The following is a 12,248-nucleotide window of genomic DNA, read 5'->3' on the forward strand; positions in this document are numbered from 1 at the left end:
GCACTGTATGTACTGTTTGAGCACATCTATTGGTTGAAGGGTGATAGAAGTAGATATAAATGGAAGTGGAGGCTTTGGGATGGCAACGGACAGTTTCCTTTGGACAGTTTCCAACTGACGGTTTCCTTTGTTATAGAAAGTGGTTTGATCAGGTCACTGAATCTTTTCTGATTCTGATTGAGTCATTGATTCATTCTGCTGCCAATTACACACAATGAAGTGCCTTTATTGTAAGCTGTGCATGTGTCTATTGAGGCTCTTTAGAGTCTCCTCATATCGACTGAAACCTCACCACTCTCCCTGTCATCCACAGGAGCGTCTCTTGCTGTCCATCCTGCCCAAGCATATAGCAGACGAGATGTTACAGGACATGAAGAAGAAAGAAGCCAGTCAGACTGGACAGAAGGAGATGCAGCAGTTCAACACCATGTACATGTATCGCCACGAAAATGTCAGGTAAGACTATAGACCTATGGCTAGGAGAACATAACTTATAGAGTATACTATGTTATATAACACAGAGGCAGGATGACGTGATGACTGCATGTAAATCCCCTTTCTCCTTCAGTATTTTGTTTGCAGACATTGTGGGATTCACTCAGCTGTCATCATCATGCAGTGCCCATGAGCTGGTCAAGCTCCTCAATGAACTGTTTGCCCGCTTTGACAAGCTGGCTGCCGTGAGTCACTCACACACACACACACACACAGACATAAATATATTACTTACGGACTAAAAATGTATATTGGTTGGCATGTATACTAATCTTTTAAACAGATTTATTTATAGATGAAAGTTAATTTAAATGAATAATCACATCATTTCACATACAGATGAAATCACTTATTTGAATGTTCCAGCCTCTCCACTACCTCACTGTGTGTGTGTGTTTCTGTGTGTGTGTTTCTGTGTAGAAATACCACCAGTTGAGAATAAAGATCCTGGGAGACTGTTACTACTGCATCTGTGGCCTGCCAGACTACAGAGAGGACCACGCTGCCTGCTCCATCATGATGGGCCTGGCCATGGTGGAGGCCATTTCGTGAGTAGCACCCAATGGAAATGTGGACTGTAGAAACGTTAAAGTGGTTTGTGGTATAGGCTGCATGTGTCAAAGGACATCCTATTCACTCACTTAGGGCCAAAGGGAGTATACTACTGTAGGACATATTACTTTCATGTGCTGAAAACAGGTCTGACATCTACAGTATCTGGATAAATGCTGAGAAAATAATACACAATTCATATTTTCTTAAAAGGTTTGATGCGCTTTTAAGTCCAAACCTTTCAGTATTCCGATTGACTTCCTTTTCAGACGTGTTCACATCTCAGAGGTCCTTCTGTACTTGTGGTGAATAGGGTGTCATTTGAGATTTGCACATAGAGTAGGAATAATGTGATGTGCTGGAGGCAAAACAAATGGTAGGGGAAAGACTGGCTAGGGTGGTTCTTCTTGGCTTTGTGTCATGGTGACTGGGTTGTCCTGTAGGTATGTTCGTGAGAAGACCGGGACAGATGTGGACATGCGTGTGGGGGTACACACTGGCACTGTCCTGGGGGGCGTCCTGGGACAGAAGCGGTGGCAGTATGACGTCTGGTCCACTGACGTCACCGTGGCCAATAAGATGGAGGCGGGGGGAATACCGGGGTAAGAAGGAACTGGTTAAACCCTTCTAAGTTATTACATTTTCCCAAACTCTATTTACAGATCTTTACTACAACCTTAGATGATGCACAGGCAAGATTTACATGCCTCATGCACTCATATTTGTCAAATGTGTTTGTGCCCAATACAAACCCTACATACCAATACAAAATTAATTATTGCTAGCAATAAGTTATGAAGTCTGTAAGGAAATGTTGATGTACTGTATATCAAATAAGAGGGTGACAGCAGGAATTATTCAGTTTGCAATAGGGAGGGCATAGGGTCAGCCTCCACCCGCCCTGCCATTGATATGCCAGGCTCTCTGACCTATAACCTATAACCCCTGACCTTTGTGGCAGGCGTGTGCACATCTCCCAAGCCACCATGGAGTGTCTGCATGGGGAGTTTGATATGGAGCCGGGGAACGGGGGGGACCGCTGTGAGTACCTGAAGGAGAGGGGCATCGACTCCTACCTGGTGGTGGTGCCCAAGGGCCCCCTGGGAAAGAACGGCATCAACGGGGTGGTGAGTATTGCCTCAGCACCTAGTTTTATTCAACCTTTTATTCTTATAGGTTCGTCTCACTGAGATAAAACCTCTGTAAAACTTTATTTTACAACCAGGTAGTAGTTACTAAGAAATAACTTTTGTCTGTAACTTTGGTACCAGTCACCAATTTAGTTGAATTCTTTGAGGTATTTACCAGTGTAGTTTCCTAGTTAATACCATGAAAATACCAGGTAAGTAACAGCTTACAACAGGCTGTAAAAGAAAGCGTTGCAAAAATGTCAATATTTTCTTCTCTCCAGATTCCTCCTGTCAACACACCACAGTCACTGTAACACACCTCACATTCTCTCTCTCTCTCTCCTCCTTCCTGTCTCTTCGTTTCCTATCAGAAGTTGTCTGTGATGTCATCCAATGGGAACTCTCCATTGTTGATCAACACCACTGAGTGTAATGGGAGTGTCCACACAGCCTGCACCACACCAGACGAGCCAGAGGAGCTGGACACACGGGTAACATATGACCTTTACCCCCTAACACACAGGATTGCAACTCTGTGTCCTACAAGTGCACAGTGTGTGCAGGCCTTTGTTCCAGTTTAGGATTAGTACACCTATTCAAATGATTAACTCATCATTGTCTTATATTTAGACCTCGATATGTAAATTCAGGGGTGTGCTGGCTAGTACAAAAACCTCCAAATACTTTGGCTGTCTCCAAGACAGGAGTTGCTCCAACGTGTGCTACCTTCTCCACTTCAAACCTGAATGAAGAGTGGCTACTTCCAGATTCTCCACCCTTCTCATTAAGTGTGCACTTGCACACTCCCCATCATGGATCTAAAAGCATTGAATTGGTGTAAGTATTGGCTGGAGAGAGTTTCGACCATTGTTAAATCCATGAGGGAGTGTGCAAGTGCACACTTTAGAAGAAGTGTGGAGAATCGGGGTGCATCCAGTGGGTGGTGTAATGACAGAACAGAAATGCCACCTTGTGACTCCAGGTGGTGAACCCTTCGTTCCCCAACCCTCGGCGGAGGCTAAGACTGCGGGACCTGGCCGAGAGGGTGATTGATGCGCAAGAGAACGAACAGGAGCTCAACAAACTGCTCAATGAGGCACTGCTGGAGAGAGAGACCGTACAAGCGTGAGTAGACAGAGAGTGAGAGTGAGGGTGTGTGTTGGGTTACAAAATTCCAGGAACATTAAATAAATTCCCTGCTTTTCCTGAAATCCTGTTTGGCGGATTATGGATTTCATGCTTATTCCCTTCTGATTCCGGGAATCCCCCAACCAGGCATTTTGGGAAAACCAGGGAATTTATTTTAAATTCACAGAATTTTGCCAGCCTGTGTGTATCTATGTATGCGTGTGTGCGTGATAGTCATAGAGAAACAACCAGTAGCAGAGGGTGTGTGAGTGAGCCTTGTGCAGCCAGGTAAGAATCCTATGGTTATGTGAGCAGACAGACCGTGTGAACCCTCCCTCTGCCCTGTCAGTTTGAAGGGGAAACGCACCAACCGTCTGTCCCTGCGCTTCGTGGACCCTGAGCTGGAGACCCGCTACTCTGTAGAAAAGGAGAAGCAGAGCGGAGCTGCCTTCAGCTGTTCCTGTGTAGTGCTCTTGTTCACTGCAGCCATGGAGGTCCTCATAGACCCTCGGTGAGTGCACCTAAACACTCTCTCTCTCTGTCTCTGTCTCTGTCTCTCTCTCTCTCTCTCTCTCTCTCTCTCTGTCTCGTGTTCCTCATTTCTTGTGTGGTCTTGCGATTGACAGGATGATAGCAAACTACGTGACCCTAGCTGTGGGAGAGGTCCTGCTGCTCGTCCTAACTGTCTGCTCTCTGGCGGCCATCTTCCCTCGAGTGAGTGCCCCTTCCCCCTGCTCCACTATCACACTTTGCTCAACATCCAACCCAAGAGAAGCAAGCCTTTCAGAGCGAGCAACAGTTAACCCACAGCCAAATCATATTTTATCATAGAACATTTTCCACAACATAACACATCTGTAGATATGAAGATATTTGTTGTGGTATACTCTTGAGTAAAAATAAGGTAGTTGTGATAGTGGATCAACATATCGTAGTTAAATAACTTAGATGTGCTAAGCATCTCATGATGCTGTGCATTTGATGTATACATACACTCCCAATGTTATGTAAGCTGAATGTGGTAAAGAATGTGTCTAATCAGCACCCCATACATACATTCTTCTGTCACGCATCAGCACTTTTGATCTAACCTCATGAGCCAGGTCATGGAAAGTCACATTTATTGACTGCTACAGACAGTTATGTAGCTACCACTATCGACTGCTACTATCACCCTAACGGCAACACTCCTCCCCCAACCCCACATTGCCCACAAGGGTTTTGGACCCCATGCACTGTATCTGTGCACCGTGTGTACACACACACACACACACACACACACACACACACACACACATACAGTGCATTCAGAAAGTATTCAGACCCCTTGGCTTATTCAACATTTTGTTAAGTTACAGCCTTATTCTAAAATTTATGAAAATGTTTCTCATCAATCTACACACAATACCCTATAATGATATAATGACAAAGAACTAGAGAATCTTGTGAGTCCTTTAGGTGCCTTTTGGAAAACTCCAAGTGGGCTGTCATGTGTCTTTTACTGAGAAGTGGCTTCCATCTGGCCACTCTACCATAAAGGCCTGATTGGTGGAGTGCTGCAGAGATGGTTGTCCTTCTGGAAGGTTTTAACCATCTCCACAGAGAATCTCTGGAGCTCTGTCAGAGTGATCATCGGGTTCTTGGTCATCTCCCTGACCAAGGCCCTTCTCCCCCGATTGCTCAGTTTGGCCGGGCAGTCAGCTCTAGGAAGAGTCTTGGTGGTTCCAAATTTCTTCCATTTAAGAATGATGGAGGCCTCTCTGTTTTTTTGGGGACCTTCATTGCTGCAGAAATGTTTTGGTACCCTTCCCCAGATCTGTGCCTCGACACAATCCTGTCTCGAAGCTCTACGGACAATTCCTTTGACCTCATGGCTTGGTTTTTGCTCTGACATGCACTGTCAACTGTGGAACCTTATATAGACAGGTTTGTGCCTTTCCAAATCATGCCCAATCAGTTGAATTTACCACAGGTGGACTCCAAACAAGTTGTAGAAACATCTCAAGAATGATAAATGGAAACAGAATGCAACTTAGCTCTATTTCGTGTCTCATAGCAAAGGGTCTGAGTACTTGTGTAAATTAGCACCCGAGTGGCGCAGTGGTCTAAGGCACTGCATCTCAGTGTTAGAGGCATCACTACAGACCCTGGTTCAATCCCAGGCTGTATCACAACCGGCTGTGATTGGGAGTCCAATAGGGCGGTGCACAATTGGCCCAGCGTCGTCTGGGTTAGGGGATGGTTAGGGCCGGGGTAGGCCGTCATTGTAAATAACAATTTGTTCTTAACTGGCTTGCCTAGTTAACAATCTATTTTAGAATAAGGTATTTGTGTTTAATTTAAATATATTTACAAAAATGTATATTGTGTGTAGATTGATGAGGAAAAATATAATATAAAAATATAAGGTCACAAAATGTGGAAAAAGGGAAGTGGTCTGAATACTTTCCGAATGCACTGTACACACATAAACAAACAGATAAACAACTACTATATCGAGGGCGAAATGCATGTCCATGTCGACATATCTGTGCCTGTTACAGTACAATGTCAACCACATGAACACCAGAAACCACACACACTCACATATACAATTCACCCCAGAGCCATTTAAAAAGAGCTTTTAGTGCTACATAATGAAATGCTTTTTACTTGAAGCTAAATGGACCAGATTATTGTTCAGCTGCTGAGAGAATGTACTGTACCCAATGAGATCAGATTTAACCTTGGATATCTGAGTCCCCTCGCGCGACAGTAGTTCCACTCCAGTGACTATTCTTTATCTATGGAAAATCAATCCCTGCACATCATAGATGTTCATAGAGAAGCCCTCTGGTTGGACTGATGCATGACTCCTGATGCATGATTGATGGTTCAATGAGGAAAACCAATATGTCTCGTCCTCGGTTTGTCACAGCTCATCTGAAATGACCGTTGACAGATACAGCACTATATAGTAGTATACTGTACTGTCACTAACATGAAAGTCACTAATAGTACAGATGTAGGCTCTTAATTTGAACACCCTGTTTTAGTTCACCTTTATTTAACTAGGCAAGTTAGTTAAGAACAAATTCTTATGTACAATGACGGCCTACTGTTGCAGGAGAACTTTCCTGTACAATGTACAACTTGTAGTGTATTTGAGGTTTAGAAATGCTTCTGGAGTTTACCACTTAGACATTTCAGACTTGATTTTCATGATTTTCTCTTATGAGAAATGCATCAATCCCAACAGAAATGTCCAATAACTATAATCCACATAATCATTTATTTTATTTTTTATGCTGTAGCAAACTGGCGCAAATGAATAATCTTCATCTGTACAAACTCACTCGGAGAAATACCCTGACCTCTACTATGGTTTCCATCTGACAATGCGTTTGAAAACTGAACATGATTACGATGATGATTACAATTGTATTACTTTGTTGGTTACAGCGAGCAAAGACGGCCGTCACCATCAATCATAGTTAAAACGTTTTTCATGTTCCGCCATTGCCCCACATACACCACAGGTGTCACAAAAGAGTGTTTTAAAACATTACTCAAAATACAACAATGGTGGTGATGATGATGATGATGATGATATATATTACTGGTAGTTCACGTGACTGGTTAATGATATTTCTGTTGATGACCAACATGTTATTTTTCCTCCTAGGTTTTCCCTAAGAGGCTGGTGTCTTTCTCCACATGGATCGACCACACCCGCTGGGCACGGAACACATGGGCCATGGCAGCAATCTTCATCCTCACCATGGCCGACATTGTGGACATGGTGAGAAACGTTCATCGTTAGTCCAGTAGAAAAAAAAATCACAACACTGAGAACAATGGCTTTCTGGTGTTGAATTATGCAGTAGCATGCCAACACACAAGCCTTCCCATAAACCATGGTTTTGCTTAAGGGTCCGTTTTTGGTATTGACATGCATGCATACCATCCATATGCAACAGCACGCATTGCAGTTAAATGTTTTAAATTCATAATAAAGCCACAAGATGGGAGTGAAACCAAGGATTTAAAAAAGGGGTCCAGGTAAGTTTGGAGGAAGCACTAGAACTCGATTGAGTGGTGTCTCGGGCCTTGCATTGACATTTGGCCTCTATCCCCTCTCTGTCCACGCCCTGTAGCTGAGCTGTCCCCGTCCCTCGGGAAACGCCACAATTGCCCCTCCTTCCTCTGTTGTCCAATCCGGGGCAGAGGGCTGTCTGGACAACCCCAAGTACTACAGCTACATCGCTGTGCTGGCACTCATGGCGACCACCATGCTGGTGCAGGTCAGCCACATGGTCAAGGTCACACTCATGCTCCTCATCACCATAGCGACAGGCATCGTCAACATCTACAGCTGGAGGGACATATTTGACCGCTACGATATGGCCCGCTTCCAGGACTACAGGTGGATGTGGTTGTGGTGTTATAAGCTGTAGAACAGGTGTGGGTGGTGGTCATCAGTTTATGGATGTGTGGTCATCATTTCTTTTCAATTAGTAAAACTGTAATTGGAATTTCAGTTGACTGAATTGAAATGAAATTAACCGCAACTCTGATTGCCATGTTTAGTGTGATATTGCTGTTCTGTAAACAATGTGAGCATGCCGGTGGTTTCTGATTATCTCTGTGCTCTGTTTTTAGGTCTTACCTGGTTCCCTCCAAATATGCCATGACTGTGATGATCTTCATCATGATGATCAGTTTCTACTACTTTTCTCGACATGTAAGTTACTGTGGCAGAAATCTACTAGTTATATACCTTCCAACCTCACTAAGTCATCACTACCTTCTCTATTTTACACATATTCTGCTCCCTCTCCATTCTTGTTAACCTCCCCACCTCTATTTGAACCTATTTCCTGTCTCCTGCCACCATGTCCCTGACTTTAGGTGGAGAAGCTAGCCCGTACTCTGTTCTTGTGGAAGATTGAGGTCCATGAGCAGAAGGAGAAGGTGTATGAGATGAGGCGCTGGAACGAGGCGCTGGTCACTAACATGCTGCCAGAGCACGTAGCACGCCACTTCCTGGGCTCCAAGAAAAGGGACGAGGTGAGACAGCTTTACTACTGTAGAGGCAGTACCTGGTTCCCCTTTCATGGTAAATATACAGTGCCACTAAATAGAATTTGCCCTTTCTAATTTTCTCTACTTTTGCATATTTTTTATACTGAATGTTAGCAGATATTCAACCAAAACCTAATACTAGATAAATGGAACCTGAGTGAACAAATAACACAACAATTACATACTTAATTTATTTATGTAATAAAGTTATGCAACACCCAATGCCCCTGTGTGAAAAAGTAATTCCCCCTCACACTCAGTAACTGCTTGTGCCACCATTAGCTGCAATGACTCGAACCAAGCACTTCCTGTAGTTGATTATCAGTCTCTCACGTCGCTGTGGAGGAATTTTGTCCCACTCTTCCATGCAGATCTGCTGTAACTCAGCGACATTTATGGGTTTTCAAGCAGGAACTGCTTTTTTCAAGTCCTGCCACAATATCCCAATTGGGATCCAGTCTGGACTTTGAGTAGGCCATTCCAAAATGTTGACTTGTTTGCCTTTTAGCCATTTTCATGTAGACTTTGTGTTTTTTGGATTCTCATCTTGCTGCATGACCCAGTTGTACTTCAGCTCACAGACTGTAGAATGATCTGATACAGAGCAAAATTCATGGTTTGTTCTATTAAGGCAAGTCGTCCAGGTCCTGAGGCAGCAAAGCATCCCCAAACCATCACACTACCTGCTTGACCGTTGTTATGAGGTTCTTACTGTGGAATGCAGTGTTTGGTTTTTGCCAGGCATAATGGGACCCATGTCATCCAAAAAGTTGACTAAAGTTATACTTTTCAGTCATCTGTCCATATAACATTCTCTCAAGAGTCTTGATGATCTTCCAGTTGTGTTTTGGCAAACATTAATCAACTTTTTGGACGACATGGGTCCCATTATGCCTGGCGAAAATCAAACACTGCATTCCACAGTAAGAACCTCATACCAACAGTCAAGCATGGTGGCGGTAGTGTGATGGTTTGGGGTCGTATCCATTTATTTTTTTGTTATTGGTAAATTCAGGTTCCCCTTATGTAATATTAGGTTTTGGTCTGATAACATTCAGTATAAAAAAATATGCAAAATTATATAAAAACCCAGAGCTCTAAATTAAAAAATGTCATTTGATAGCACTGAAAATATTTTTTTTCATCAATTAAGATATAGCCTAATGTATATTGGGCCTTGAAGTATTCTAGCTACTTCTGAAGCACACATTGTGTCCTTGAAAGTAATATGTAACCCTGTAAATGCATTTAGGACCATATGTGTCCAGAATTGTCACACTTTATAGCCCTGACCGCACCTACCACGTAGCAACAATGTAAATTCTAGGGCTGAGACGGTAGAATTTTGGATGACAGTTATTAATCAGCAAAATAAACGTGTTCACCGTTATAACCGTTGGAATAGCAAAACAATTATAATAGATGTACGAAACCTGTGAACACTAAGTGTACAAAACATTAGGAACCCCTTCCTAATATTGAGTTGCACCCCCTTTTCCCCTCAGAACAGCCTGGACTCTACATGGTGTCGAAGGTGTTCCACAGGGATGCTGGCTCATGTTGACTCCAATGCTTCCCACAGTTGTGTGAAGTTGGCTGGATGTCCTTTGGGTTGTGCAGCATTCTTGATACACACAAGAAATTGTTGACCGTGAAAAACCCAGCAGTGTTGCAGTTTTTGACACTCACACAGGTGCTCCTGGCACCTGCTACCATACCCCGTTCAAAGGCACTTAAATATTTTGTCTTGCCCATTCACCCTCTGAATGGCACACATACACAAACCATGTCTCAAGGCTTAAAAATCCTTCTTTAACCTGTCTCCTTCACCTTCATCTACACTGATTTGAAGTGGATTTAACTGGTGATATCAACAAGGGATCATAGCTTTCACCTGGATTCACCTGGTCAGTCTGTCATGGAAAGAGAATGTGTCCCTAATGTTTTGTACACTCAGTGTATATATATATTTTAAAGGCACATTTTCTCCTCTGCTCCTAACTGCATTGTGCTGCTGCTGCAGGGAGTGGGGTGTTGCCTAGGCAACCGACGCCTTGTTTGCTACAACACCTTGCATGTTTCAGCGAGGAGCAACAAAGTTTCATCACGTTGTAGAGTCCATGTTACAGCAGAAACTGACTCAACTGCACGAATGGCCGGCCATCCTGTCTTCAGTCAGCTGGTCGTTCATATACAGTAAAAGTCAAAAGTTTGGACACACCTACTCATTCAAGGGTTTTTCTTTATTTTTTACTGTTTTCTACATTGTAGAAATATAGTGAAGACATCAAAACTATGAAATAACACATATGGAATCATGTAGTAAGCAAAAAAGTGTTAAACAAATCAAAATATAATTTATATTTGAAATTCTTCAAAGTAGCCACCATTTTCCTTGATGACAGCTTTGCACACACTTGGCATTCTCTCAACCAGCTTCACCGGGAATGTTTTCCAACAGTCTTGAAGGAGTTCCCACACATGCTGAGCATGTTTGTGAAGACTCATTGCATACCATCTCAATTGGGTTGAAGTCGAGTGATTGTGGGGGCCAGGTCATCTGATGCAGCACTCCATCACTCTCCTTCTTGGTCAAATAGCCCTTACACAGCCTGGAGGTGTGTTGGGTCATTGTCCTGTTGAAAAACAAATGATAGTACCACTAAGCGCAAACCAGATGGAATGGCGTATCGTTACAGAATGCTGTGGTAGCCATGCTGGTTAAGTGTGCCTTGAATTCTAAATAAATCACAGACAGTGTCACCAGCAAAGCACCCCCACACCATCACACCTCCTCCATGCTTCAAGGTGGAAACAACACATGCGGAGATCATTCATTCACCAACTCTGCGTTTTACAGAGACAGAGAATTTGTAATCATCAGACCAAAGGACAGATTTCCGCCGGTCTAATGTCCATTACTCGTGTTTCTTGGCCCAAGCAATTCTCTTATTATTGGTGTCTTTTAGTATTGGTTTCTTTGCAGCAATTCGACCACGAAGGCCTGATTCACGCAGTCACCTCTGAACAGTTGTTGATGAGATGTGTCTGTTACATTTATTTGTGCTGCAGTATGAGGTGCAGTTAACTCTAATGATCTTATACTCTGCAGCAGAGGTAACTGTGGGTCTTCCTTTCCTGTGGCGGTCCTCATGAGAGCCAGTTTCATCATAGAGCTTAATGGTTTTTGCGACTGCACTTGAAGAAACTTTGAAAGTTCTTGCAGTTTTCCGGATTGACTGACCTTCATGTCTTAAAGTAATGACGTACTGTTGTTTCTTGTTGCTTATTTGAGCTTATCTTGCCATAATATTGGCTTGGTCTTTTACCAAATAGGGCTATCTTCTGTGTACCACCCCTAACTTGTCACAACACCACTCATTAAGGAAAGAAATTCCACAAATTAACTTTTAACAAGGCACACCTGTTAATTGAAATACATTCCAGGTGACTACCTCATGAAGCTGGTTGAGAGAATGCCAAGAATGTGCAAAGCTGTTATCAAGGCAAAGGGTGGCTACTTTGAGTAATATAAATTGATTTGTTTAACCATTGTTTGCTTACTACATGATTCCATATGTGTTATTTCATAGTTTTGATGTCTTCACTATTATCCTACAATGTAGAAAATAGTAAAAAAATTAAGTAAAAACGTTCAATGAGTACTAGTAAATACATAGGTTTTAAGGCATTCAATGTGAAGTGGGACCAATACATGTATAGTTCCTGAAGTTGAGAAAGAGGTATCAGCCACGGTCACTGTGTGCGGTGATCAGCCCCCATGTTATCACAGTAGTATTATCAAGGCACAAGGAGAGACCCAAATGCAGACACAGGAGGCAGATGGTTGGAGTCATACAATGTTTATTAATCCAAAGG

The 12,248-nt window shown here is 43.0% G+C and overlaps 1 protein-coding gene across 2 annotated transcripts in view; it reads left to right on the forward strand.

The window, feature by feature from the left end:
* LOC112223172 (adenylate cyclase type 3-like) overlaps positions 1-12,248 on the forward strand; it is a 29,631-nt gene that overhangs the window by 13,345 nt on the left and 4,038 nt on the right. The window contains exons 4-16 of one of the 2 annotated variants that reach the window (XM_024386201.2): positions 314-456; positions 569-680; positions 916-1,043; positions 1,491-1,649; positions 2,009-2,174; positions 2,549-2,668; positions 3,160-3,302; positions 3,655-3,816; positions 3,932-4,019; positions 6,970-7,086; positions 7,442-7,710; positions 7,947-8,028; positions 8,196-8,354. In XM_024386201.2, the coding sequence (XP_024241969.2) occupies positions 314-456; positions 569-680; positions 916-1,043; positions 1,491-1,649; positions 2,009-2,174; positions 2,549-2,668; positions 3,160-3,302; positions 3,655-3,816; positions 3,932-4,019; positions 6,970-7,086; positions 7,442-7,710; positions 7,947-8,028; positions 8,196-8,354 (1,848 nt within the window). The remainder of the gene's footprint in view (positions 1-313; positions 457-568; positions 681-915; positions 1,044-1,490; positions 1,650-2,008; positions 2,175-2,548; positions 2,669-3,159; positions 3,303-3,654; positions 3,817-3,931; positions 4,020-6,969; positions 7,087-7,441; positions 7,711-7,946; positions 8,029-8,195; positions 8,355-12,248) is intronic. The other variant, XM_042304429.1, reaches the window with a different exon arrangement.

Source organism: Oncorhynchus tshawytscha, linkage group LG23 (assembly GCF_018296145.1).
Source record: "Oncorhynchus tshawytscha isolate Ot180627B linkage group LG23, Otsh_v2.0, whole genome shotgun sequence".
In the NCBI taxonomy this organism is placed as follows: domain Eukaryota; kingdom Metazoa; phylum Chordata; class Actinopteri; order Salmoniformes; family Salmonidae; genus Oncorhynchus; species Oncorhynchus tshawytscha.